Below are 24,140 nucleotides of genomic sequence, written 5' to 3' on the forward strand. Positions count from 1 at the left end.
TCTTTTGGTTAAATTATTGTCAAGAGGAAGAAAAAAGATCTGATCTAATGCTTAAAACAGCCTCACTGACTGGTTCTTGCAACCGAACTGGAGAGACAGCTCCTTAGAAATAGTTCTCTCTTGAATCAGAAATAGGCCATTCTGCATACAATCTTCTGCAAACTCCTCTAACACACACACTGCAAATCAGAGTTGCATTTTCAGCCGCTTATTCCCCCTTGGGCATGGAAACATTCCTGATAGGGTGATTGGACATAACTATACCAGACACTGATGTTCACAAAAATGTTTTTTTTTTAAGTTGTATCCCTAGTATGTAAGTGTACTTGGACTGCTTACCTATCTGAAGTATTTTGCCCAGCTTTCTGCAGTTTTTCGCCCAGCTCACTTGTAAACCAAGTTCTAAAGCACTGGGATGTAGTAACCACAATCAGTGGAAGTAAAAAAGATGCTTTACAAATCTGTGTCAAGGTTATGACCGTCCTTCACATGACTGTCAAGCCACACGTGACCCAGGCAAAGAGTAAACCCTACTCTTCCTATGTAACACCCTAACACATTGCTGTAACACCCTCGACCTATTGGCCTGTATCCCACCATTCAGCAGTGTTTGAAACCTTTCCTCCAACTCAAGTGGCTTTTCTTCAAGCGGAAAAGCCACTTCAGTTGGAGGAACTCTGAGTGATACACGACAGAGGCCATTTCATTTATCACTGCCTTGTGAAGAAAGGTCTTTCAGTCCATTCCTCGGAAAGCTTTCTTGCTACGTTTACTGAAGCTCATACGCTGCTTCTTGTGGCATTCACGTCACTTGTCTCCTCCTGCTGCACTGAAGGAGGTGTGGCAGGAAAAAAGCTGCATTGCCATCTTTTGGTAGCACATTTAAGAAGTCCCTCAGTTCCAGTTCCATGGCCAGGACAGATAATGTTTCTGTACAAAGTAGAACAATACACAATTTCAGCAAGGTTAATCAAACACATTACTATGAAGACTCATTCCCACTAAGTTTTAAGGGGTTTTTTCCCTTCAAAATATTGCATTGAGGCTCATCTGGAGGTGCAAACCTCACGTCCTATAATCTAACGTAATCGTTGACGTTCCAGCCCTCTGTACTCCAGAAGGCTTTTAAATGCTCTGCAGAGCACTGTCACATGCCTAATGCTGTGGAAAACATTACTTACCTTTCAGGGAAGAGAGCAGGACAGGATAGTTGTCTCCGGCATGTCTGGTTCTTCTACAGAGCTCAGGAAGGAGTTTTTGCCACCAGAGCGCCTAAGTCACCAACAAGCCCCCAAAAGAAAGTCAACGTTAGCAAAAGTCAACACTTGCAATCCTATACGTAGAGACTGAGGAGTATATTCATACATGGGCTTGCTTCCCAAGTACACGCACTGCAGGATTGCACTGAGAAATCTCTCTACTGCTTAGTACACAATCCAAAAAACTCAAAACCAACGTAGTAAAACCAAAATCTTAAACAGAGAGCCTGGAATGTGTCAGATTATTTTTTTAGCCTTAACAAAGGCTTTTTTCAAACTCAACAAATAGTAAAAGTGATAATGACTTCATCTATTATACCCATCGAAAATAAAGGCAACAATTGGTATATATGTGAACTGTGTCACTTTCCAAGAGGCCAGAAGCTTTATTAGCTTGAAACAAACACACAAAAAGTGCTGCGCTCCTTGATGACTGAAGCTGGAATCAGATGTACAAGAGGGCACCACTCCATGTCACTGGATATAGTACTATTGTTCCAAACAGGAATGTCTGGAAAGGATATGATTACAGCAGCTTGATATCCAATGACCCATGGGTTTTACCAAAGGCACCTCTTAAGGCTTTGAACTGGGCAACATTTAATGGCGTGTAGATCCAGACTTCCTCTTTGCTCTTGGAGCCTAGCTCCTCACCAGCTGTCTTTTCTCATGTTGTGACAAACATACACACTTCCTTCCTTGCCTCTTTGGGCCATTTAGCTGAGACACGGGTTCCCAAACTCATTTCCGGGGAAATGAGCTATCTCTGCCTTAATTAGCCAATTGTGATGTGTGCTTTTGTCCACTTTCATTCCATTCTTACAGAAATAAAGACTGGTGTTCTAGAAAGTATACCCTTTCCACCTTCCCAAGGGGTGGAAACGGGAGTACTTTACAGAGCCCCTTCAAGATATCTTTCACTTTGATCGTTCAGAAACTCAAAAACCCTAAAAAAGAAGCACGTGTCTCATGAAAGCAGAAGTTTGATAAACAGAGCAGGTCACTTCAGGTCATTTAATGGACAGCAAACCTGCTGTGGTGTTAAGCATACAGGTTAATTAAGGTAAGGGAGAACAGAACAAAGGCTGATAATACAACACCACATCTCACCTGATGCTCATCTTTCAACTCATGCTGGGCATAAGGGACGACTGCGGCAGGACACCTCTCCAGCAGCCTCTCGATGGCCGTCTCGTACTGCCCTAACCGCGTATTGCAAAGAATATGGATGCTCAGACCAGAAACAGTCTCTTCGGGAAGAGTTTCCAAAAACGGCAGGATGGAAGTTATATCAATGTGTGGGCTACATAAGAGGGACTGAAAGAAGGTAGGGGAAAAAAGACTGAGCATCTCTGACAAGAGAAAAATTTCAAGGTTTTAGGAGTAACTGAATATACCCGCTGTTTAAAAATTAAGCTTATAATGCAGTTCTAACTGAAGGAAAAAATGATCCATTTATAAGAGCTGTAAAACTGCTTGGTAAGGCAGATAAGCTACAACATTAAAAGAGGAATCCAGGGGCAACTAAAAGACTAAAAAAACTTATTCCAACACAAGCTTTTGTGAGTTAGAGACCACTTCATCAGAAGCATAATGAATGCCTCCCTTAGCCAATGTATTCACATTCACAACGGAAGGAGGGGTTAACCAGCTTCTCTTTGTAACAAGATCTGATCCAAATGGTGATTAGTTCAAAGTGAGTGTGGGCTACTACCAGGGCTTTCTTTCAGCTGGAACATGGTGGAAGGGAGTTCCGGCACCTCTTGAAAATGGTCACATGGCCATGGCCCCGCCCCCTGATCTCCAGACAGAGGGGAGTTTAGATTGCCCTCTGTGCCGCTGCGGTGCGGAGGGCAATCTAAACTCCCCTCTGTCTGGAGATCAGGGGGTGGGGCCACTGGCCATGTGACCATTTTCACCAAGGGTGATTTAAACTTTTTAAAACTCCCTCCTTGTTCCAGCTGACCCAAAGTGACGTCATTGTGCAGTCCTGAGTTCCACCACCTCTTTTCCCACAAAAAAAGCCCTGGCTACTACTAACTGTTGTCTGATGGACAAACTAGGATTAACACAGAACTTAGTGCAGGATGGGCAAGATAAGGAGATTCAACAGGAAGTTACAAAGATATAGCTGAATTAATTAACACCTATATGAATTAGGATGCTGTAAATGCAGGTCTGTATTTGGTTTGTTTATAGTAAGCCTAAAGTTGCTCTTGCCATGTCCGTATTTATAACTGATCTTAAGTTGGGAAAAAAGAACCATGGGAAACAATTTGTCAAACCTGTATCTGTCAATCTTTTTTCAATCACCTGAGAGCAACTCTTAGTTTCTGCCTGGCTTCAACAGCGCCAGAAAAGGAGGGGGGAGGTTTAGAAACAAGTAGTCAAGTCGTGGTAGAGTCTCTTTGAAGAGGGGTGTTTTCATTTGCTGCATGCTGGAATATTTTCAGCCTGATACTAAGCAACATGCTGAAGTGGAAGTCAGTCAGATTTCTGCCACTGGGTCTTATTTTTAGGGAGCTGTGCTTAAAGAATGCCGTTTTACACAGGGATCAAAATAGTTCCAGAAAATTCCTGCTTCATGTATCAGTTGCATTCATCAACTAGATTTTTGTATGTGCCAAGTAAAGGGAAATAAAAATGGAAAGACCGGTCGATATTTTAAAACCAGAGTTTACATATAAGATGTTCTATAACATCCATACATGCCTTTGAAAATTTCCACTACCCCCCTTATAATTCATCACATAGCCTCTGGCCATATAAGCGTCCGCCAGGCCCCAGGATAGCCAACTCCCATCAGATCCCAGAAGCTAAGCAGGGTCGACCTTCATAATTGGATGGGAGGCCTCTAAAGAAGATCAGAGCTGCTATGCCAAGGCAGGCAATGACAAACCACCTCTGAATGTCTCTTGCCTTGAAAGGTCCATGGAGTCACCATTAGTAAGTGGCAGCTTGACGGCACCATCTACCACCCTTGCAGGATGCTGGTTCAGTTCATCAGCATGACTTCCCCCTACTTCTGATGAAAAAAATGTGTGTCTACTTGCATGCTACACACGTCAATCCCATTCTCCTATCTTGCAGACACCTGAGCATAATTTAAAGGTCAGCTGTTGAGAGGAAATCAGTTGGGGGACTCTGCATGGGTAACAGGCTGGTTTAAACAAGATACTTGACAGCAGAAAACAGCTACACGTGCTTAGCTAGTACCCCAGAGTTCTAGCCAATGCGAGTATTACACTGGTATGCTAAGTGTGCATAGCTGCTTTGCACAGAAAGCAGCCCAGCTTAAAGCAGGTGCTCTGTGACTGCAAACCCTCACAGGTGAGATATTCCGCCTTGCTAAAACAAAGCTGCACACTTCTATTAGAGTTATTGTCTGAGGATGAGCTATACAGAATGAAGAGGGGTGTGTATGGAAAGCAGTCATACCTGTAATTTTGAAAGGTCTTCAGAGAAGTTCTGTTCAGCAGGAGGTGCTAATGACATCATGAATGTAATCCAAGGAAAAATAAGTCCGTAATGCCCACAGGAATTTATCTGGGGAAAAAAAAAAACAGAGACGTTTCTGTATTCTATGTAATTTGATTTCAAAATCCCACTATTCTGACGAAGCAAATTAAATTGAAGACGACAAAACCAGAACAGTTTGATGTAGGCACTTCCCCAATCAGAAAAGTTTCTAAAGAAATGCGGGAGTTTACAGATACTTCTGAGAAAAAGGAACAATTTCCAGGAGCAGTTCTGCAGGTACTCGTCATTGCTGATAAAGACTTCAAAAAAAGCTGTCTGCAAAGACTGTTCATCCCTTGGGATGAAAATCAAGCCCCTCCTGAATTGGATCTTTTATACAGTACTCTGAAGATGAGCCACCTTCTTCCTGAGCAGCCGCTAGATCCTCTGATCTCCAGGGACAAAGTGTGAGGACAGCCGCAAAGCATCCCACTCTCGAGGTGGACTTCTTTTTACAATGGCACTGGGCATTTTGTATTCTACACCCAAGTGCAGTGCTCTGGCCATTGTGTATTCTATATCCAATATAAGTAACAGCAGCAAGCAACTCCGAGTCTCTGAGAAAGACAGATCAAAAATAAAACAAAAACGAAGGAAGGTTGTGCTTCAACTCACACTCTCCTCCCAAGCAATGCAAAGCTAACTTAAGGTGAAGTAGTACTGTTTATACTGTTTAGCCCTCCAGGTCAGTTGTGGTTTATATCAAGGTCATTTTAAAAAAATATTGACTTTCCTTGGTTCCTTATAAAGGTAGAATAATGGGGGGAAATTCTATTTTAGAACTATTCATTGGGAGTTTTGCGCTTTACGTGCACATTTATTAAGGGCAAGGGCTCTGTGCGTGCCATGCTTCTGTGAATACACACTACACAAACATAGGACTGAGCAGCAGAGTATTTCTTTTGATCATAGCTTGCAGCGAAATGAAAAGCAAGATTCTAGCCCCTGGGGTCTAAACAGCAAGTTTGAAAAAAAAAAGTGTGAAAAATGCCTGATTATACAGTCAAACCCAAAATGTAAGCAGAGTCACATTTGCATGAGCAAGGTTAATTGGGGGGGGGGGGAGGAAGCACAATTCCTTATCTTTATCACTAGAAGAAACAGAAATGATAACAAAAGATCCCATTCTGCGTTCTCTGATACTTTCCTGAGTAAGTCACCTGTACAGGGGGCACTGGGAGAAGCACAGAAAGTGCAACTCCATTAGGGAAACACATGCAGACCTTTGCCCTCCAAGCCAAGGAGAGATGTGGAAGGTATTCCCCTCAACCCAACCAGGAGCTCCTCTTGCATCATCTGCACATACACAAGAGGATGGATTGGGTTCTTAATTTGCAGGACTGTATTACAAATCCTTGGCAAAGAACTAGGAGAGATTGTTAAAATATCAATTTTTTTTTTTTTTAAAAAGAACGCTGGTGCACTTGTAGATTATTTATTTCAGATGACAGCATGGATCAAGGCAGGTTCAAGCATCAATGCAGGATGCTTATGAAAAAGCACACTTCTGCTTTTGGGAAGCATTTTGCAAATGGCACCTTACCAGATCTTCTGTGGTTTTCAGTGGCTTAGTATCAGGCAGCTGCTTCTTGCACAGCCTCCTAACATACTGCGAAGCAAGTTTAAATTGCAGTTCCCGCACCACTTCTTCCTGGAAGCAAGCTACAAGGAGAGCTTCCCAGAAGTCCACTAAGAGCTGTGGAACAGCGTCTTCATCTTTGGCACTCAGCATCTGTTTTCCAAAAGAGAAGAAAAAACATCAAGGGGAACACTTAACCATTAAACTGCTCATGTAAATAAATATACCACAGGGACAGTACCACAAAACAGGAAAGGAAATACACACACACACACACACACACACACAAGTCTAATAGTAACAGGTGCAGGATACAAAGTGATTTATTACAGAGGCTTGGATCCTGTCAAAAATCTTCACTGACAGAAGGATTTCTGTCACCTGCCTCTTCTTGTTGCAGTGCAAAAGGCCCCTCAATGCGGCTACTGAGAGCCAAGCTACAAGTGATGAATGACACTTGCCTGGCAAGTGAACAGACTCATGTGTATTGAGTCTCCACTTGATCAAGTGGAGCGCAAGTGAACGGCAAGTGAACAGGGAGGAATACACGTGAGTCTGTTCACTTGCCAGGCAAGCGTCATTTGTCACTTGTAGCTTGGCTCTGAGAAACAGAGGACAGCCACCCCGAACTGCAGGAAGGCAGTTGAAGGCCTGCTGTAGGAAGGATGGATGGGCAAAAGCCTCCCCTCCGGCTCATGGAAACCATCAGTAGGATACAACCTGACGTGTGTTATCCAATGCAGTTAAAATTATTTAAACAGGGGAATGTAAGTAACTTTGGTAGACTGTTTCCTGCTCTGTCGAAAGATAAAGATTGAAAGGCAGTGGGATCTACAATTTGGAACAGAGTATTAGTCTCCTGCTGCTGTTTGATTTTTGTCTCTTTTTTAGACTGTGGTAGATTATCTTCCGATATTCAGCACATCTTCGGGATTTGAGTCCAGTGGCATCTTAGAGACCAATAAGATTTTCAGGGTGTAAGCTTTTGAGAGTCAGAGCTCCCTTCTTCAGACAGCAGATCTTGCTTATACACATCTCTCCTATTATATCTGGATCACCAGGAAAATGGAACTGCTAAATCTGGTATAATTATATGAGGGCACAACCCAGAGAAAAGAAGCCCCAACTGATGCCTAATAAGCATGGTCACGAACCACCTTAGAAAGTAAACCAGGTCAGACATAACTCCTGTAACTGTAGTGACATTTTTTCCATTCTTCAAAATCATGGTAATTGATGGTAATCATGGTAATGACTCTGCTCACATACTGGGTATATGTGTTCATGAGGTCATATCGAGGAATGGTTAGGCTCATCTTGTTCAGAGAGGAGTACTGTAGTGTGCAGTGACCCAAACTGCTAGGTCTTGAGCCCTACTGCAAGCACAGTAGTTAGTGCTTGCAGCAGGGAAATTTCCAGTCCTCATTGCTACACTCTGGGTTCCTAAAGTTTCAAAACTGCTGCCACAGGGAGTCATCTCTTTTGGTTTAACTCCAAACCAAAAGGGGGGTTACTACATTCATTAAAACGGCAGGATTTGAGTCCAGTGGCGTCTTAGAGACCAACAAGATTTTCAGGGTATAAGCTTGCATCTGAAGAAGGGAACTCTGACTCTCAAAAGCTTATCCCCTGAAAATCTTGTTGGGCTCTAAGACGCCACTGGACTCAAATCCTGTTGTTCTACCGCAGACCAACACAGCTACCTACCTGAAACTATATACATTCATTAAAGTTATCCTCTTACTATTTCAGGACTTGTATGAGAAGCATGACTCAAACTTTTATGTAGTTTCTTGCCCTCTAATTATGAAGCCCAGGAATGGGAATGGTGCTATTTTTGGAAGTTCCAATGATAAAAGTAGCAAAAATGCCAAGGGACTGACCTTGATGTAAGAGTCTGCTTCTTCCAATTCCATTTTACTGTTCTCATGTAAAGCCAGTACTGAAGCCACGAGAAATCCAGGCCTCGTCTCCCGCAGGTGGAGAGCAAGTTCAGTTGGAATAATCTGCCCTTTAATTTGCTGTCTCAGGAGTCTTGGCTCCACAATAAAACCACACACCTGCATCAACTGCAAACAAACAACAACAACCAGTAAGAAGCAGACTTAGTTTTTGTCTTCTCCCCTGTGGTTTCACTTTGAACAAAGGCAGATCTGAAGTTCACCCAAGAACCACCCAAGGAAATGCACGGCGCACAAAGCATTACATTTAAGTATGTAAATAAAACCTAGGAAAGAGCTCACACTTCTGTGCCCATGGCAGGGAAACTATTCCATTCATAAGTGAAACTGTGCATTTATTTTGTCATTGGCATCTCAGAACGTGTTTAAAAGAGCCAGTGGTCAAGCAGCCCTGAGATGATCATTACAATCAAGACTTATACTGATTTTTTGGTTCTTTGAGGATTGGAGATCTTTTCAGGCATTCTTTCCTACATTATCAGTGCCTTGCTTCAGAAATCTTACAGCACCCCCCCCCCTCCTTCCATGTGTGGTGCAGGAGAATGGCTGTTTAGGAAAGATACCAAGACTTTTTGTGTGTGAGGCTCTCCCCCACATACTTTCATGGATTGGGGTTGCAGCAGGGGGTGGGCAGAAAAGAGGTGAAGGGAAATGTCCCACCTGTGCCAGCCCTACCAGAATACTGTGGTAACAAAGAAAGTGCTCTGCCAAGCCTTAGCACAGGCATTTCTAAACCCCCCAGAGTAGATTTTGCAGACATAACACACAAACAACTATGGGCCAAATTGAGTGATGCCAATTTTATTTTTATTTTTTAAAAGTAGTCATGACAACATTTTTTTGGCTATGTAATGGGATGGCAGCAACAAAATGTTTATGTTCTACATGCCAAGAACTTAAGTTACTTTCCATTAAACAAAACTGTGAGGATCCCTTTAATTAGCAATTTGGATATTCTCCTCTTCTAGCAACTTACGCTATTTCTTGCCCAGCTCCTTGCCTGTAGAAGCAGGCCTCTGGAAGGGATCAGTGCGCCATTCCCCACCCCCTGCATACAGAAAGGAACATTGAGCCATCCACGAGCAGGGGGCAGGAGGATGGAGGAAAGCTACGGAGGACTCACAATGAAGCGGCAACAGTGTTTAAGGACAAGCGTTGGCTCCCTCTGTTGGGAATTGCTTTGCACAGACAACTCAAGCCTCAACCTGAAAGAGCAACTCTTTGATCAGTGACGGGTACCTCGGCATAGCTGTCCAGCTCTTTCTGGCATCTGTCTTGATCTCCCATTTTCAGAGCCAGAGAAGCCTTGCAGAGTTTCACCACCACAGACGGCACCACTTCTTCCACCTTCTGCAGATAGTCCATCGCCATTTTAGGACATACATTTTTGGTGCACGGACTGCAGATGATGTGGGGCATCTGGTTAGGCTCGGCAAGGTAGAATATTCGCAGCACTTTGGCTGCCAAATCCTAAAATAATAATAGTTAAAGAAACATGAAAAGTGAACATCAAAAATGTTCTTCATTTCTGATACAAGCAACTCCCTCCTGTAAAATATTCTGAGGAATTCAGCTAAAATTTTTCAGGGGTTGTACCAGGGCAGCAAAGATTAGCAATTAATAAAAGAACAAAACCAACCACACATACACATTCAAAAAATACAGAAGCAAGTGAACTCATTTATTCGGTTCATTAGAGGTATGGGTTGCCAAGAGAAAAAAATTTAAATTGGGATACTCTTGACTAGGAAAATCCACTTGAAAGCCTGTTTCCACTACCTATTTACTGGGGAGCAAGAGGTAAGTTACTCTCAGTATCACAGGATATGGTGCACAAAGTAATAAATCAGCACCTTCCTTTGCCAAAGGTCTATACACCTTAGTATTTTTAGCATTTAGATCAATCCAGGGGAACTGACAAACTCCTTTTGCCATCTCTTAGGATGAAAAAGGGGGTGCAATTGTGAAACAAATGTAAATCTGCATGTGTGCAAATGTTAATGGAGCTTTCTAAGATTTTTTAAAAAATCAGACCCTACTTTTTGGGACAACTTTCATAGACACGAAGTGAATTTATTCCTGTGAAACACACACAGCAGCCAGGTGCTTAATGCCTGGTCTCTAAGCCACATTCAGGAGACTGGCTGTGAAAAAAAGAGACCACCGCTAAGTCCCCTGAGCTCCTGAGTCACATGAATGCTCACACAAATTAATGACCACAGAATGAAGGTAAGCCACAGGCAAGCCACCTCCCATGGGGAAAAAAATTATGAGAGAAAAAGAAAATCTATTTACTTACTTCACTCAGCTCCTCGTCTGTGTCTTCATAAAGGGCATGTTGCAAGTAAAATATAAACCCCTTTCCATACTTGTGTGCTTCATCCTCAGAGCTCAAATCTACCCTCTTCAAAATTTCAGTCACAGATAGACCAGACATTTTGTAATAAGGCAGCGTGAGGTGGAAGTCTTTGGTATCAAACCTGGATGTACAGAAGTAAGCAGAGGCAGCCTTAAAGAACTACTCTGGCTAGAAAAGCAAGTGATGTATAAAGAGGCTTTTCATTAACAGACTTGTTCTCGTAATTTTCAAGCTATTGAGCCATGAATGCTTGCAACCTAGAGCTTCACCAGCAGCTCTGGTGTTTTGAGATCCCAGTAATATTTATAAGCTGTGTTCAGGCACACAGCCACTCAGTTCAGATTTGCTCAACAGGCCCAAGAGCAGCTCTCAGGCACCATTTCATGTTGGGAAAATGGTACCATGAGGTAAACTTAAAACACTCCTCCCCCATGCCATGGTCCTGATATGAACTGGGCCCCTGTACACTTGAAAATTAAATAAATAAAAACCACCAGCACTATGAACACTGAATTCCCAGCATAAGGCCCACAGCTTGCAAGATGATGGTTAACCTCATGAACTGGAGCTGCAATAAAAATTTACTACTGAAATCCTTGAGAGAGTTGTCTTGTACACAAGGCATAAACCCTTCAATGGAGTCATAGGCTAACAATCAAACACCAGTTGCTGCTGGATTCATCTTTTAAGCAAATAAGACGCCACCTGACTGGGGTGTTGATGGTGCTTTGGGACAAGAAGAAACTCCTTTTTCTTCAGGGGCATTTCTGGCTGTGATGGATTCAGCCTCTGCAACTTTGTTTAGGCTGTATACCTGCAAAGTTGGAAGGACTTTGGGGTTGACCTATCAGGGAAGTTTAACTTGGCCTGCAAATCAATCAGGCACCTGCATGTTTATTGCAGGAAACCTAAAGCCTTTGGCTATTTTGAAGGCTTCCCATCTTTGCTGCTTCAGCATTAATAATGTAGCTTGTTAAAATGCCAACCTGCTATAACAATCTCCTAGGAGAGCACAACTTTCCCGAAAAGCCATGAGGAGGTCTTCCCTCTCTTCCGATTCCTTTAGATCAGGATCCATTAAAGCTGTCCTAACTAACAAGTGAGCTTCGCTCAGAAGATGGATGCAACTCTCTGTTCTCACATTTTCATAGATCTTGCTGTAGTCAACCTAAGACAGAAAACAGGACACACCAACTGATTTCAGCCCAGACATCAGACATACCAGAACGCTATTCCTTAATGTAGCGACCCACCCTGAGCCCGCTTGCAGGGAGGGCAGGATATAAATCTGACAAATAAAATAAGATAAATAATGCACCCAGCCAAAATAAAATTCTGTAACCAACCAACAAAGTAAAGTAACAATACCATTTCTCTATAAAGTTGAAGAGTAGAAGTTGTGCTAACGATGTACAAATTCCAGCCGGGTTCAAATTCTGGTGGAACCCTGGGCTGGTTATCAGTCTTACGTGAGCTAAAAAGAAAAAAAAAACACATTTAACATACAATTATAAACTTCCAGGTATTTCAGTAATTTCTGCAACAATATGAATTAATACAAAACTTTTTGCTAATAGTTTAGTTGCTTTAAGCATTAATTTGAAGAGCATTTGTCTTGAATTCAATGGCTTTGAAACCAAAGGTGAACCAAGGAGAGTAGGGGAAGTTGATGGGAACTCAAAGAGTTCATGAAAAACCAATCTGCACTTTACTATTTCCTGCATCAAAGTAGCTAGCCGCTAGCACAGAAACATGCAATTGGCCTGCCTATATGAATAGCGAAATGGTATGGTATAAAGTTGGTATAAAGATCATGTGGGCCAAGCAGCTCTTTTGGCGTTTCTTCTTTACAAGAGAAATGGAGCCATCCTTCTAGTTGCCAAGAGTGGAATGCTAACAAGGGATACGTCATCTTCTCTGGCAACAGACTCCTGTTCCCACTGACAGCTATTAAGGAGGTTGGCAGGAAAGCGGGAACTTGGGAACAAGTGTGCCAGCTATAGAAGATCAAGGCTGAGCTTCTTTCTCTTCCTGTTCGAGGAACTGAAGTCATGGCATGGCTAGAAGAATGAGTCTTTTGCACAAGCCATAGTTGTGGCTGTTTGTCTGATTGTATCTTTGTAAGCCATTCTTGGTCCCCAGTAGGATAGAAATACTTAAAGTAGACACATGCGATCCAACCCATTTCCCTTAGATTCCTGCCTAGGCCACATCTACTCAACCAGCTCCATCTGCAACAAACAAGCAGAATGCACGTAAGACACAACATGGAATTAATAGGATGGAAGACTGCAAACACAAGCAAAATCCTCCCCTTCCCGAACCTGAAAATGAATCTGAGCCTCCCTGAAAAACTCATTCCTGATCCAACAATTCACAGAAGCTAGTAGTTATCCACAAGTCAGAGAATGAGATTGAGCCATGAAACTACCACGTTCCATGATGAGCGGAGTGATTGGTAAGAGGTCTGAAAACTAAATAGTGTAGCAGCATCAGCTTTCCGTTTGTATGGGTCTTGCAGCTCTGCCCTTCCAGGCATTTGGCAGCTGACAAGCAGCGATGGACCTGAATGGCAAAGGTCCCACTCGAGCCTGCATTTTACTGGTTCACTCCCTGTGGCACTATCTTAAATGGAGAACTGGAGTCACCTTTTCCTCACAAGCCCATTTCTGTTCCTCATATCACAAACTGGTTTTCACACAACCCCAGAAACTACGGCACTTACAAGAGTTCTTTTTGAAGGCTTTTTTCTTCTCTGTCAGATCTTCATATTTTGCATTTACATACATTTTGTGTTAATGTTCGGTTTTGAATATTGGTTATGTGGGTTTCAGTGCAGGACTCAAAAGCAAGGAAGAGGCGGCTGCATGGGTGACTGGAACATGCTGTACCTGAACAGTAGCTGTACCTTAAGGGGCATAGTGAACTGCAGTTTTTAGTCCGCTTGCTGAGAGAAAGTATTCATTCTGTCAAGTTCAATGAATCTGTGTGGAGTTCTGAGAAATTCTGACAAAGTGAGACAAAACTGTGTGGAAGCCTGAAAGGGACTCATTCTGCCTAAGTTGGGCAAACTGTGTGGAAGCCTGAAACTAAGATATATGTATTTTTGAAACCAAGCTTATGAGCCTGTTCTGAAACCAATATTTTTATCAATACTCTGCAACCATCATGTGTATATACTTATAAATTCTACTTTTTATTATACAAAAAGGATCCCTTTTTTACCTCACAGCCACCCCCAACATTTTGACTGTTCTGTCAGACTACCATCTATAAAAAAGCCTTTCTATAATGCCAGTTAACAGAGAAAGTCTAAGGCGAAAGCCTTTGATAGAAGCAAAAATGTTTTAGGAACTAAGGAAGTCATGGAGGCAGCAACATACTGGGGCTGTTTGCAGTGGGACTCAAATCCGAAAGGTCTTGAGGTATAAGCCTGGGTAAAATGGAGAACACCTAAAGCACTGTGCTTGTGGTTGTGACCAGAGACCTCCTGATGTAAAGTTTACAGTAATGTAAGGAGGTTGCTGCAATGAAAGGTCCAAGGCAAGGTTAAAAAACAAATTGAAATTGTTACACTAGTCTTCACACAATCTCAGAAATGACTGTACTTACAGGAGTCTTCTTGAAGATTTTTTTTTCTCCGTTAGATCTTCAGCTTCTGCCTTTGTCAAAACGATGATATGATTCTTGAAATGAGAAATAGCTTTCAGCCCTATGAAGAGCTGCATTCTCAAGGTACAAACATCCAACAGAGCAGGGGGACAAGCCTATGAAGAAAGAATTTGTGTTAGTAAGTTTACCACTTCGACAAGTATCTTTAGAGTAAAAAGCACAATTTTTGCTATGAGCTTAAAAGTGCTTCAAAATCTGCAGAGCTGATTGTCAAACATCTCTGTCTTGTGCTGCGTGCCTCCAAGAACTCTTATCACATGCACATCTACACAGATCTGTTGAAATGAAATCCTGCCCTCAAGTCATAGTTGACTTATGGCAACCCCTGGTAGGTTTTTCATGGCAAGAGACTAACAGAGGTGGTTTGCCATTGCCTGCCTCTGCAACTCTGGTCTTCGTTGGACGTCTCCCATCCAATTACTAACCAAGGCTGATCCTGCTTAACTTCTGAGAACTGACGAGATCAGGCTAGACCTGTTAAGGGTGGGAAAATTAAGAACTGAATTACCAAGGATTTCTTACACATGGAGCCCCAAAACAGTCTTTTGCCACAGAAATCTGCAACCCCATGCACAGCATGTGAACAGAGCAATGGCTTGGATTCACTGAAGCACTTCTGCGTATGGATTTCTGCCCACAGTTCATGACTATCTCACCTCCCTGCTCTTGGTGTGGCTGAAAATGCCAGGCAGAAATGCCCTCGTGGATTCAAACCAAGGCACGTACAAAGCTGGTAACAGTTTTGGCTATCAGTGAAGTACTGTTTTTCTACCCTGATCAGATGTTCTGATAATTCTGAAATGTTCCAAGTGGATTGCTTTACAGGGGCACAGATGTGAGGCCTGTGTAGTGGCAGTAGTTAAATAGGACTGGGTTACCTGGTTTCTAGTCCCCACTCAGCCATAATGCAAATTGGCTGACATTGGGTTAGTCCCAGTCTCTCAGTTGAACCCACCTTAAAGGGCTTTTGTGAAGGATAAAGTAGAAGAGTGCAGAGCAGCCCTGAGCTCCTTGGAGGAAAGTTTGGGTATGAAAAAAAAAACATAGGTAAATCAGAAAGTTTGCCTAGGAGCCCACCTTCAGGGTTGTATCAATGTATGGATCTTCATCACGAGCCGCTGCTGCACTGCATCTTACGGTAAAGCACTGCAGGTTATTACTAAAGAGAAAAGGGGAGAAGATAGACAGAATACACATTATAATTGAGCTTGGATGTACAATGATGCTGCCATGTGCAGATGCTTCACCAACCCCTCATTCTCTGTATATCCCAGGATGTCTCTTCACGCATGACAGAGTGGGTTGTGGGTCCCTGTCCCCGCCCCTTGTCCAGTTTAAGAGTCACACATGCCTTGCAGCATCTCCACAACCCCCTACATGACTTTGACTGCCACTGTGGAGTGTATGGAGAAGGGGGCTTTCAGCCTTCGCCCCCGTGCACCACTTTCTCAAGCTGCAACGGTCTGGCAAGAGCACTATTTGGCTTGTGAGGGCCACCCAAAATTGTGTACATGGATTGCTCCTAAAGACCATGGATTATTTTAGGTCAGAAAAATGGGGAGGAAAAGCCTTTTCTTCATGTGTGCCCTATTGTGATCCAAACCGAGCACAGCAAGCCAAGGAATTGAGGAGAATCTGTGAGTCATGTGTGATTGCTACACAAGACATGGATGGAGGACCTTTGACACCAACTGTGTCCGCTAATGCATGAAGAGACTTCTGGTCTTTTAGGAGATGCAGAAGCTGCCCAGTCCCGGTGCCATAATCCTTCAGGAAACTCCACTGTAGTCAGGAAGGGGAGGTCCAACAGGTCCAGTCAGGAACTGAACTCATCAGGCAGCCTCACACAATGGTTGACTGGCAGCAACTCTCCAGGGACTCAGAAAAGGGATCTTTCACATCATGTACTACTCAATGGTTCAACCAGGGATTGAACCTGGGACCTTCTGCATGCCAAGCAGATTCTCTACCACTGAGCCATGGCCCCAAATACAAGCTCCAAATGCTCCCATTTCACCCAGGTGCTGGCAATCAAGGGCATCTAATAGTGGCAGATAGTGATAAGCCACTACAAAATTGTTGTTCATGCAACAATTCAAACATTTTTATTGAACGGGAAACCATCTGCACGCAGAAGTGTTACTGGAGTTCATGTTCACAACCTGAACAAGGCCCCAACAACAAAAGCCCTCATCCAGAAAACCTTGAGCGTCCCACCTTGTGATGACATGTAGGAACTGGGGTGTGAGAACAGCCTGTCGGGACTTCTCTGAATACTGGTAAGTAGAAATCAGTTCTACTAAGTTGCCAACTGCATAGAGGTACCCAACGTGAGGCAGAGAGAAAAAACAGAAAAGACTCAGCAGCTCTCGCTTGGCCGTCTCTCTTCCCTCAGCTTTCACAGAACTCCCTAAAAGAAAGAAGTGATTTTTACAAGATCAGTATATCCCAGTATATCTTTAGAAAGGCACCAACTTATAATGCAACACCCCAATCTCACCTCATTGGCTTGGATTCTCTCTTCTGTCCCCTGCAGTCTAAAATGCCCACTGAAATGCTACTTCTAGGGGACTACAGGAATAGCTTGATGGGGAAGTTGGAGGTCTGCTGTAGGAAGGGGAGTTTAGTGAAAGGCCTCCCTCCCAAGTGCATGGCTTTTTAAAAGGTGGAATCTAACCCTTTATTTTCAAGTTAGAGAAGGCAAATAAAGAGGTTTTATGACACAGTAACATCTAGCCTATCTAGCAATAAATATTAGAATTCATGGAGTTAAATCGTCGTCTCCTACTTCCATTCATCTCATGCACAAAGACTGTCTTCTGCTAGTAATCAGATCTCAAAAGCAAACGGAGAACCACTTGACAAAAATGTCGTTAAAGTTAGTTTATTTGACTATATTGTTACAAATGACGCAATGAATATTTTTAGAAAAAAGGTGAGCGTTGCAAGGCACAAGTGCACATTCACACAGGTGGGCCCTCTGGGCCAAGGCTCCCCCTTGAAAAAAAGCCCGTCTGAGAAAATTATAAGCAAATGGCTCTGCAGAGCATTGGCTATGGACTGTGATCTGAGAAATGGCGAAGATAATAACTGCACTTATCTACTGCTCATCTAGACAGATTACTGCCCCCCTCAGAGCAATAAATGAAGTCACTGTTATTATCTCCATAACAGAACTGGGGCTGTGAGGAGTGGCTTATCCAAGGCCACCTGCTCAGCTCATAGTAGTAGTGGGATTTGAACTAACAGAGTGATGAATTGAAGACCTACCAATTAATAACTATGTTACAGCAGAGCTAGGCTCCATCTTGGACTTCCTGTAAGGGCAAGTCAGTGGATGTGCAAGTGGGAATGTATCTGAGGAAGTGAGCTGTGACTCTGAAACCACGGAAATGTTGTTGAGTCTTTAAGGTGCTCCTGTATTTAGCATCCTTTTGTGAAATCACTCGGCCAAGCACAGACTTGTTGCTCAAGAGATTTACCTTAAAGTAAGCCTAACCAAGTTCAATGGAACTGCCATACTAGTAAACAAGAGCCCTGTGGTAATATTTACTGGTATTTCTTTATGACTGCTATGTAAAATATGGAGAAAACACTCAACGTTCTGGATTTAGAGCAGACTTTTCCTCATCATGCCGTTGCCTCTCTGGCTTTGCTCACTATGATGTTTTCAGTGGATTCCCCTCCCTTTTTTCCCAATTTCCCCTTAGGTTTCTTTTGTACATTAAGTACTTTATTCCATTTATTATGCAGATAGACCTCTATCTAGAGACAATACTCTTGTAAGATTAGAAGTGAATTTAACTGAAAAGCAATAAGGAATTCTAGTCTGTTATACAAGTTTTTCCCCAATGTTTCATTAAAATGGTACATACGAAGCTCAGAGTGAACGCTTTTCAGACTATATGTCCTTAAACATACCTGTTTCATACATAGGTAGCAACTGAAGAGAATGCAGCCTAGCTTCTTCAGAGGAGAAGACAAATGAAGACAGATCTGGAGCAAACCGCCTATAAAAGAATTTGAAGGGTCAGAAAAAAAAGCATACTAAGCCAAAATACAGTTTTAAACCAGAGGCACACAAGACTCAGGTAAAAAAATGGGAATTTTCAGAAAACAGCTTAAAGGTCCACTCCAAAGGAATGATTCAGGGTTGAAAATTAACATACATATACAAAGCTGACTTATGCCAAGTTAAAGCACGGGGTTATCTAGCCTAGCTTGGTCTAGTTGGGCTGGTAGTGGTGTTACCATTAGCATTCCCCTTTCTTACCATAAGAGATGTTGTGGATACTGGAGACATGCTAGTAAAGCACAAATTCTGCCACTGTGCTATGCCCTGCCTCCAGTATGTCACATGAGTTCTTTGCCCCCAAATTTCCCCATAGTATAATGTTCCATGCGTTGCTCTAGCTACAATTTCAACACACAATTCACACCATAAAATACATCTTCTATTTCCTTAGCCAATGTACAGACAGCAAGGAAAATGGGTATCAATGACCACTGCAAGAGCTGCTGTTACCTCCTTTTCTTAAAAAAAATATCAAGTATGGAGGGTGCAATGAATTTATAGCTACTGCTCGTGTTGATACTGCAGTAAAGTGAAGGCTACCTTTCTTCCAAAGAAAAGGAATGGCTGCTTAGAGTGAAGAGGGAAAAATCAGATACAGGCCGGCTAAAATTATATTTATTTATACTGTGCTGTTCTCCCCAGTGAGGACCCAAAGTGGCTTTCAGCACCATTCACCCATCCTTGATTTTATTCTTCAAACAACCCTGTGAAGATCAGGCTGAGAGAGAATGACTAGCCCAAAGTCACCCAGTGAGCTCCCACGGCAGAGCGGGGCTTCAAACTTGGGTCTCCCAGATCCTAGCCTGGCATTCAGGAGTACTGTCTCCATGGCTCACAGAAAGCCACATTTGTACCTACCTCAACCGAGATGAGCCACATTGATTTTTGTCCCAGGCATGAGACCCATGATCAGGGAGGTTCACAGCTTACCTGTCCCTCTGGCTGCTGTTGTTTCAAGATGAAAACCACTTGCCAACCATAAGCCCCACCTGACAAGGGCCTTGCCCACTTTTCTGAACAGTGGTCAGAAGATACCCAAGTGGCATATGAAAGAGCCACATACTCCACTGAGTGAGTACCACTGCTCTAACCACTACGTTGGTTGTAATACAGGGAAAGTAGAAGCTATGACTTCTCACCACCCCAGGGCACTGCTACAAGATTAGAACAGATGCATTGGAAAAAAAACCAGGGTGCAGCCACGCTTAAAACTGTGGATTAACTATATACACATGTGAATGTCTATTTCAAGAAACAAATGTTAAGTGTTACTGCAATTACCTGTATAGAACATATCGCATTTGAAAGTGTGGGTTCTCACCAACTAAACCTGTCGACTCCAGAGTAACTGGTATTCCACATAACTTGCTTTCTTCCCCGAGAAGCTCCATAGGCTGCTGACAGATAACAAAATCATCGGAGTCAGGCTGCTGAGATGAATTTGCTTCTTCTAACACACCTTAAATAATGAAACAAAAGGTCACTTCCATAAATTGGCTCAACGCAGACTTACAGCAAAAAAACAGAGTATTCTGTTGAAACATGGTTAGCGCTGCGTAAGGTACCACCAGTATTAAATAAGACTATAACCTCGACTTATAAGAACATAAAAAGAACCCTGCTGGATCAGATCAGACCAGAATGTGTAGAAACTTAGGCAAAGGGGTTTTTTAATAAGTGTCCCCCCTCCAATCCCTAACAGCATAAAAATGCTCATGAGCCAAACACTATGCAGCCTCAATCCAGAGATCTTGAATACCACACTTACCATCATTAACAACCTTTTCTTTTACTACGTATTCACAGCCATGTGGTCCAGTACCTCTAGCCACTTTCTCACTTGATTCCAGCTTGAGAATCAGGACTTCTAGTTCTACAGTTAGGGCCACATATCCAGCACAAAAGGCCACTTCTTCAGGGGTGACATTTTGTACGTGCAAAATTAAGGAAAGTTCAAAGTCCAGTAAAGACAGATCCTGGCTCACCACCAGTTGCTTTAAGCTGAACAAAACTAGCTTATTCTTGCAGGCAACAAGGAGATCTCCCCTGAGTGGGCAGCAAGAGAAGCACAAGGGAGGGTCCGAAAGAGGCATTTCTATAATGGACATCTGCTCTTTCGAAGCTTCAGGGTAGGATGCATGTGGATTGTGGCCCAACATCCGCACGCACACGCGAGAGCTCCCAGACGACAAGCACCTCCAGTTCATGTAAGCTCGCAAGAAGAGGGCCTTGTTTTTCTCCTCAATAGTAACCACATAGTCACCTGGAAAAAAAGAGTACATTTTGAAACCCTAGGATTACAGAGCAAATCTGATGCATACCGTACGTTAGATCCAAACTACATTTTCCAATGGCTGATTGGAACTTGCTGCTTCCCCCCTCCCATGGCAGTCCACTGAGGCCCCAAAAGTGCAGGAAGGAAGAATTAGTGTAAATTGCCAGTTTAGTCTGGATCCAGTCCCATTTGTAAGCAGAGGGGTTTCCAAACAAAGTTGTAAATTTACTGAATCTGATGAAAATGTCATTGGAATCTGCTAGTTGTCAGCCCTAAGAAGGTACTTGAATTTTGTTTTTCTGCCCAGATTACACTGTGCTCAGTTGCACAAATACTGCATGCCCCCCAAGCAACTCATCTGTAGTGAAACAGCAAGTGATGCTTTGTGCTTTTGATGAATGACCATCGTGCATCCTGGCTAGAACAAAAACTGTGAGTAGAATGGATGGCCTAGGCTATCCTGATCTCAGAAACTTAGTAGAGTCAGCCCTGGTTTGTACTTGGATGGGAAACTACCAAAGAAGTCCAGGGTCGCTACACAGAGGCAGGCAGTGGCAAACCACTTATGTTTGTCTCTTGCCTTAACCCTGCCGGGGGGGGGGGGTTGCTATAAATAGGCTGTGACTTGATGGCACTTTACACTCAGAGATGTAAAAACAAGGTCAGGCTGATATTGCAAGAAAGGGAAAAATATTTTATTACTCAATTTTAAAATTTCCCAAATTCCCTATTTGTTTTGCCAATATGGCTTCTGTCGGAGAATTTGGTAGTTTTTCAGTATTCAAAACACTAAAAACTGAGTTAAAAGATTACAAATTTTCCTTTCTAGCACCACTGGCCTGGCCTTGTTTCTGTATTTATTTTTGTGATTGGTGGAGTCAATCTCTCTTTCTGTCTGAGAGACAGAGAGGGAGGGAGGGAGAGCGAGACCGACTACATGGAGATTATGTATGCAACTTCTACACTTACGTCGACTTACTTACAGCTGCAATTAAAAATTAAGTCAATTCCGAGATTCCAAGAAAGCAATCATAGCACAAACACATTCTTCATTTGACTGCAAAGAGATAATCCAGATTAAGAGAAAACATTCCATTCGTCTTTAGATTACTCAAAATCTCTACTGATCTGAATTCACAACTGGCTTCTCCCTCCATTGTTCTATGTAACGAAAAGCTCATCAAGGCACTGGAGGCCTGTAATGACATCACAGTTCAAAAAGAAACTGATTTTGGCAATGATGTCACAGATTAATTTTGGTCATGATCATTTTACATTTGCTGAGGTAACCAACCAAACAATCAACGTCTGCTGTCTTCAAGGGTACTGGAATTAGCCATCTTTCTCATTTATACCAGGCTACAAAGAAAGCTAAATTATTCATACCTCAGTTGTGATCAGCGATTACTTGACAGGGATCTATAAAGATAGGTCCTTTTGTGGTAGCATAGCTGAAGAGAGTTGGGTGGCACCACAATGTAATTTTTTAGATTCCCTGAAACTTGGCTTGCATCACTTTGGTACTTCTGTGGTAGCCAAGCAGCAGGAAATAATACATTAATGTGGAGTAGAGGAGGTTAGAATGTCAGACTAGGATCTGGGAGACGCAGGTTCAAATCCCCAGTCAGCCATAGAAGCTTGTCAGGTGACCTTGGGCCAGTCACATATTCTCTGCTTTATCTATCTCACTGACTGCTGAGAGGACAAAATGGAGGATGGGAAGATGTAATGAGCCACTGTGGCAACCGTTAGGGAGAAAAGTGGGGTATAAATGGAGTAAATAAATAATTATTTTAAAGGAGTAATTGTGAGTTTAAATTCATCCCTTGATAAAAGCATTTGGCTACACATAGTAGTTTGTGTCCCATGGGTATTTCACTGGCCAGTTTCTGGTGGATCACTTAAGGGCTGGTAGTTGCTCAGATTCTTGCAAAGTAGCCCTTGGTACAATCCAACAAGTCATGTTTCCAGAAAAGAATGGACACTCTTGATCATTTGCACAGTTGAGTCATGCCTTAATAGCAAATTTAAAGACTAATACACAACCGCACAAGATTTAATCCCTTCCCCTCAGATAGTGCTTAATTACCAAAGGCTCATAATCTCAGACTCACAAAAATTAGTTGCAGGGAGTTAGTGGCAGAGACAAAAATATTCTGCCCATGATTGAAGAAACACCTGAGAAATTTTACTTGGCACGGTGTTGTGAAGACCTGGTATAGAAAGCAGGATCCTGAAGCTGAAATACCAGATCTTTCTTGCTACTCTTTTGTGCACAAACACAATGTCACTTAATTTCTTTATTTACTTCATTTACACCCCACCTTTCTTTCCTAGTGGGGACCTAAAGCAGCTTACATAATTATCCTCAGCTCCATATTGTACTCACAACAACCCTTTGAGGTAGGGTAGACTAAGCATATGACTGGTTGAGGTCACCCAGCGAGGTTCCACGGCTGAATGGGGATTAAAACCTGGGTCTCCAGGATCCCAATCCGGCACACTAATCGGTACACTACACTAGCTTTATGATGATTCACTCAACCCCACTCAAAGCACTGTGTAACACAGACCTAAAATGCTTACTCTGAAATGTTTACTCTCTAGCAAGTGACTTTAGGATGTATTGTCGAAGGCTTTCACGGCCGGAGAACGATGGTTGTTGTGGGTTTTCCGGGCTGTATTGCCGTGGTCTCTGTCTTTTGGTGCTACATCTCTGAAGATGCCAGCCACAGCTGCTGGCGAAACGTCAGGAACTACAATGCCAAGACCACGGCAATACAGCCCGGAAAACCCACAACAACCATGACTTTAGGATCTCTGTCCAAAACAATCTTTTCAAGTTTGCAGTCAAGTGTACTATATGTAGCCAGTACATTGTCTTAGCCCAGCTTCCCTTCACAAAACTCACGGCAATGTATGTAACTCATGCCTCCTCCTTTAATCCCTACAACATCCCTGTAAGGAAGGCGCGGCTAAGGAAGACTGACACAGCTGAGCTGCGAGCCCCGGGCACCCTCACTCACCCGCCTCGCTGTACGCCATCCGCAGCACCCGGCCCAAAGTGTTGAAAGAGCCGAGCGGCTCGCAGAGCTCCGAGCGGCCCACGGCGAAGACTTCCACCCGGCAGGCGCCCGGCGCGCAGGCCACCAGAAGCGCATCGCGGCCGCAGCAGAAAAGCTCCGGCTCCTGCTTGCAGGGCACGACCTGCTGAGAACCGAACGGGTGCAAATTGTACAGCTGCACCATGCCGCCCGCTGGCCCTCGGCCTCGCCCGCTCCGCAGCCAGGAGTCGGAATGAGCGTGCAGCTTCCGCAGAGGGCACCGCCCCGCGCTGGTCAGCTGGAAGGAGACGCCGGCGCCTTCGATGCTCGCCACGGCATCCCACAGTGGCAGCATTTCGGCCACGCGGGGGCAGATTTGCTGAGCGAAAAAGAAACC

At 43.3% G+C, this 24,140-nt stretch overlaps 1 protein-coding gene and 1 non-coding gene across 2 annotated transcripts; both read right to left on the bottom strand.

The window, feature by feature from the left end:
• Positions 1-12: 12 nt before the first annotated feature.
• Positions 13-23,961, bottom strand: HPS3 (HPS3 biogenesis of lysosomal organelles complex 2 subunit 1). The gene is made up of 17 exons (XM_054982269.1): positions 23,726-23,961; positions 20,193-20,687; positions 19,706-19,883; positions 18,271-18,359; positions 16,567-16,759; positions 15,427-15,508; positions 14,290-14,444; positions 12,046-12,151; positions 11,664-11,845; positions 10,618-10,798; positions 9,558-9,788; positions 8,241-8,426; positions 6,322-6,510; positions 4,698-4,805; positions 2,370-2,576; positions 1,182-1,272; positions 13-930 (listed from the first exon to the last, which is right to left on the bottom strand). The coding sequence occupies exons 1-17, from the start codon at positions 23,946-23,948 to the stop codon at positions 803-805; spliced, it is 3,024 nt and encodes a 1,007-aa protein (XP_054838244.1). The 5' UTR covers positions 23,949-23,961; the 3' UTR covers positions 13-802.
• On the bottom strand, positions 16,265-16,333 carry TRNAA-GGC (transfer RNA alanine (anticodon GGC)). Its single transcript has one exon. It is a non-coding gene; the product is annotated as a tRNA-Ala (tRNA).
• Positions 23,962-24,140: the final 179 nt, after the last annotated feature.

The sequence above is a fragment of the Eublepharis macularius genome, chromosome 6, assembly GCF_028583425.1.
Source record: "Eublepharis macularius isolate TG4126 chromosome 6, MPM_Emac_v1.0, whole genome shotgun sequence".
Lineage (NCBI taxonomy): Eukaryota > Metazoa > Chordata > Lepidosauria > Squamata > Eublepharidae > Eublepharis > Eublepharis macularius.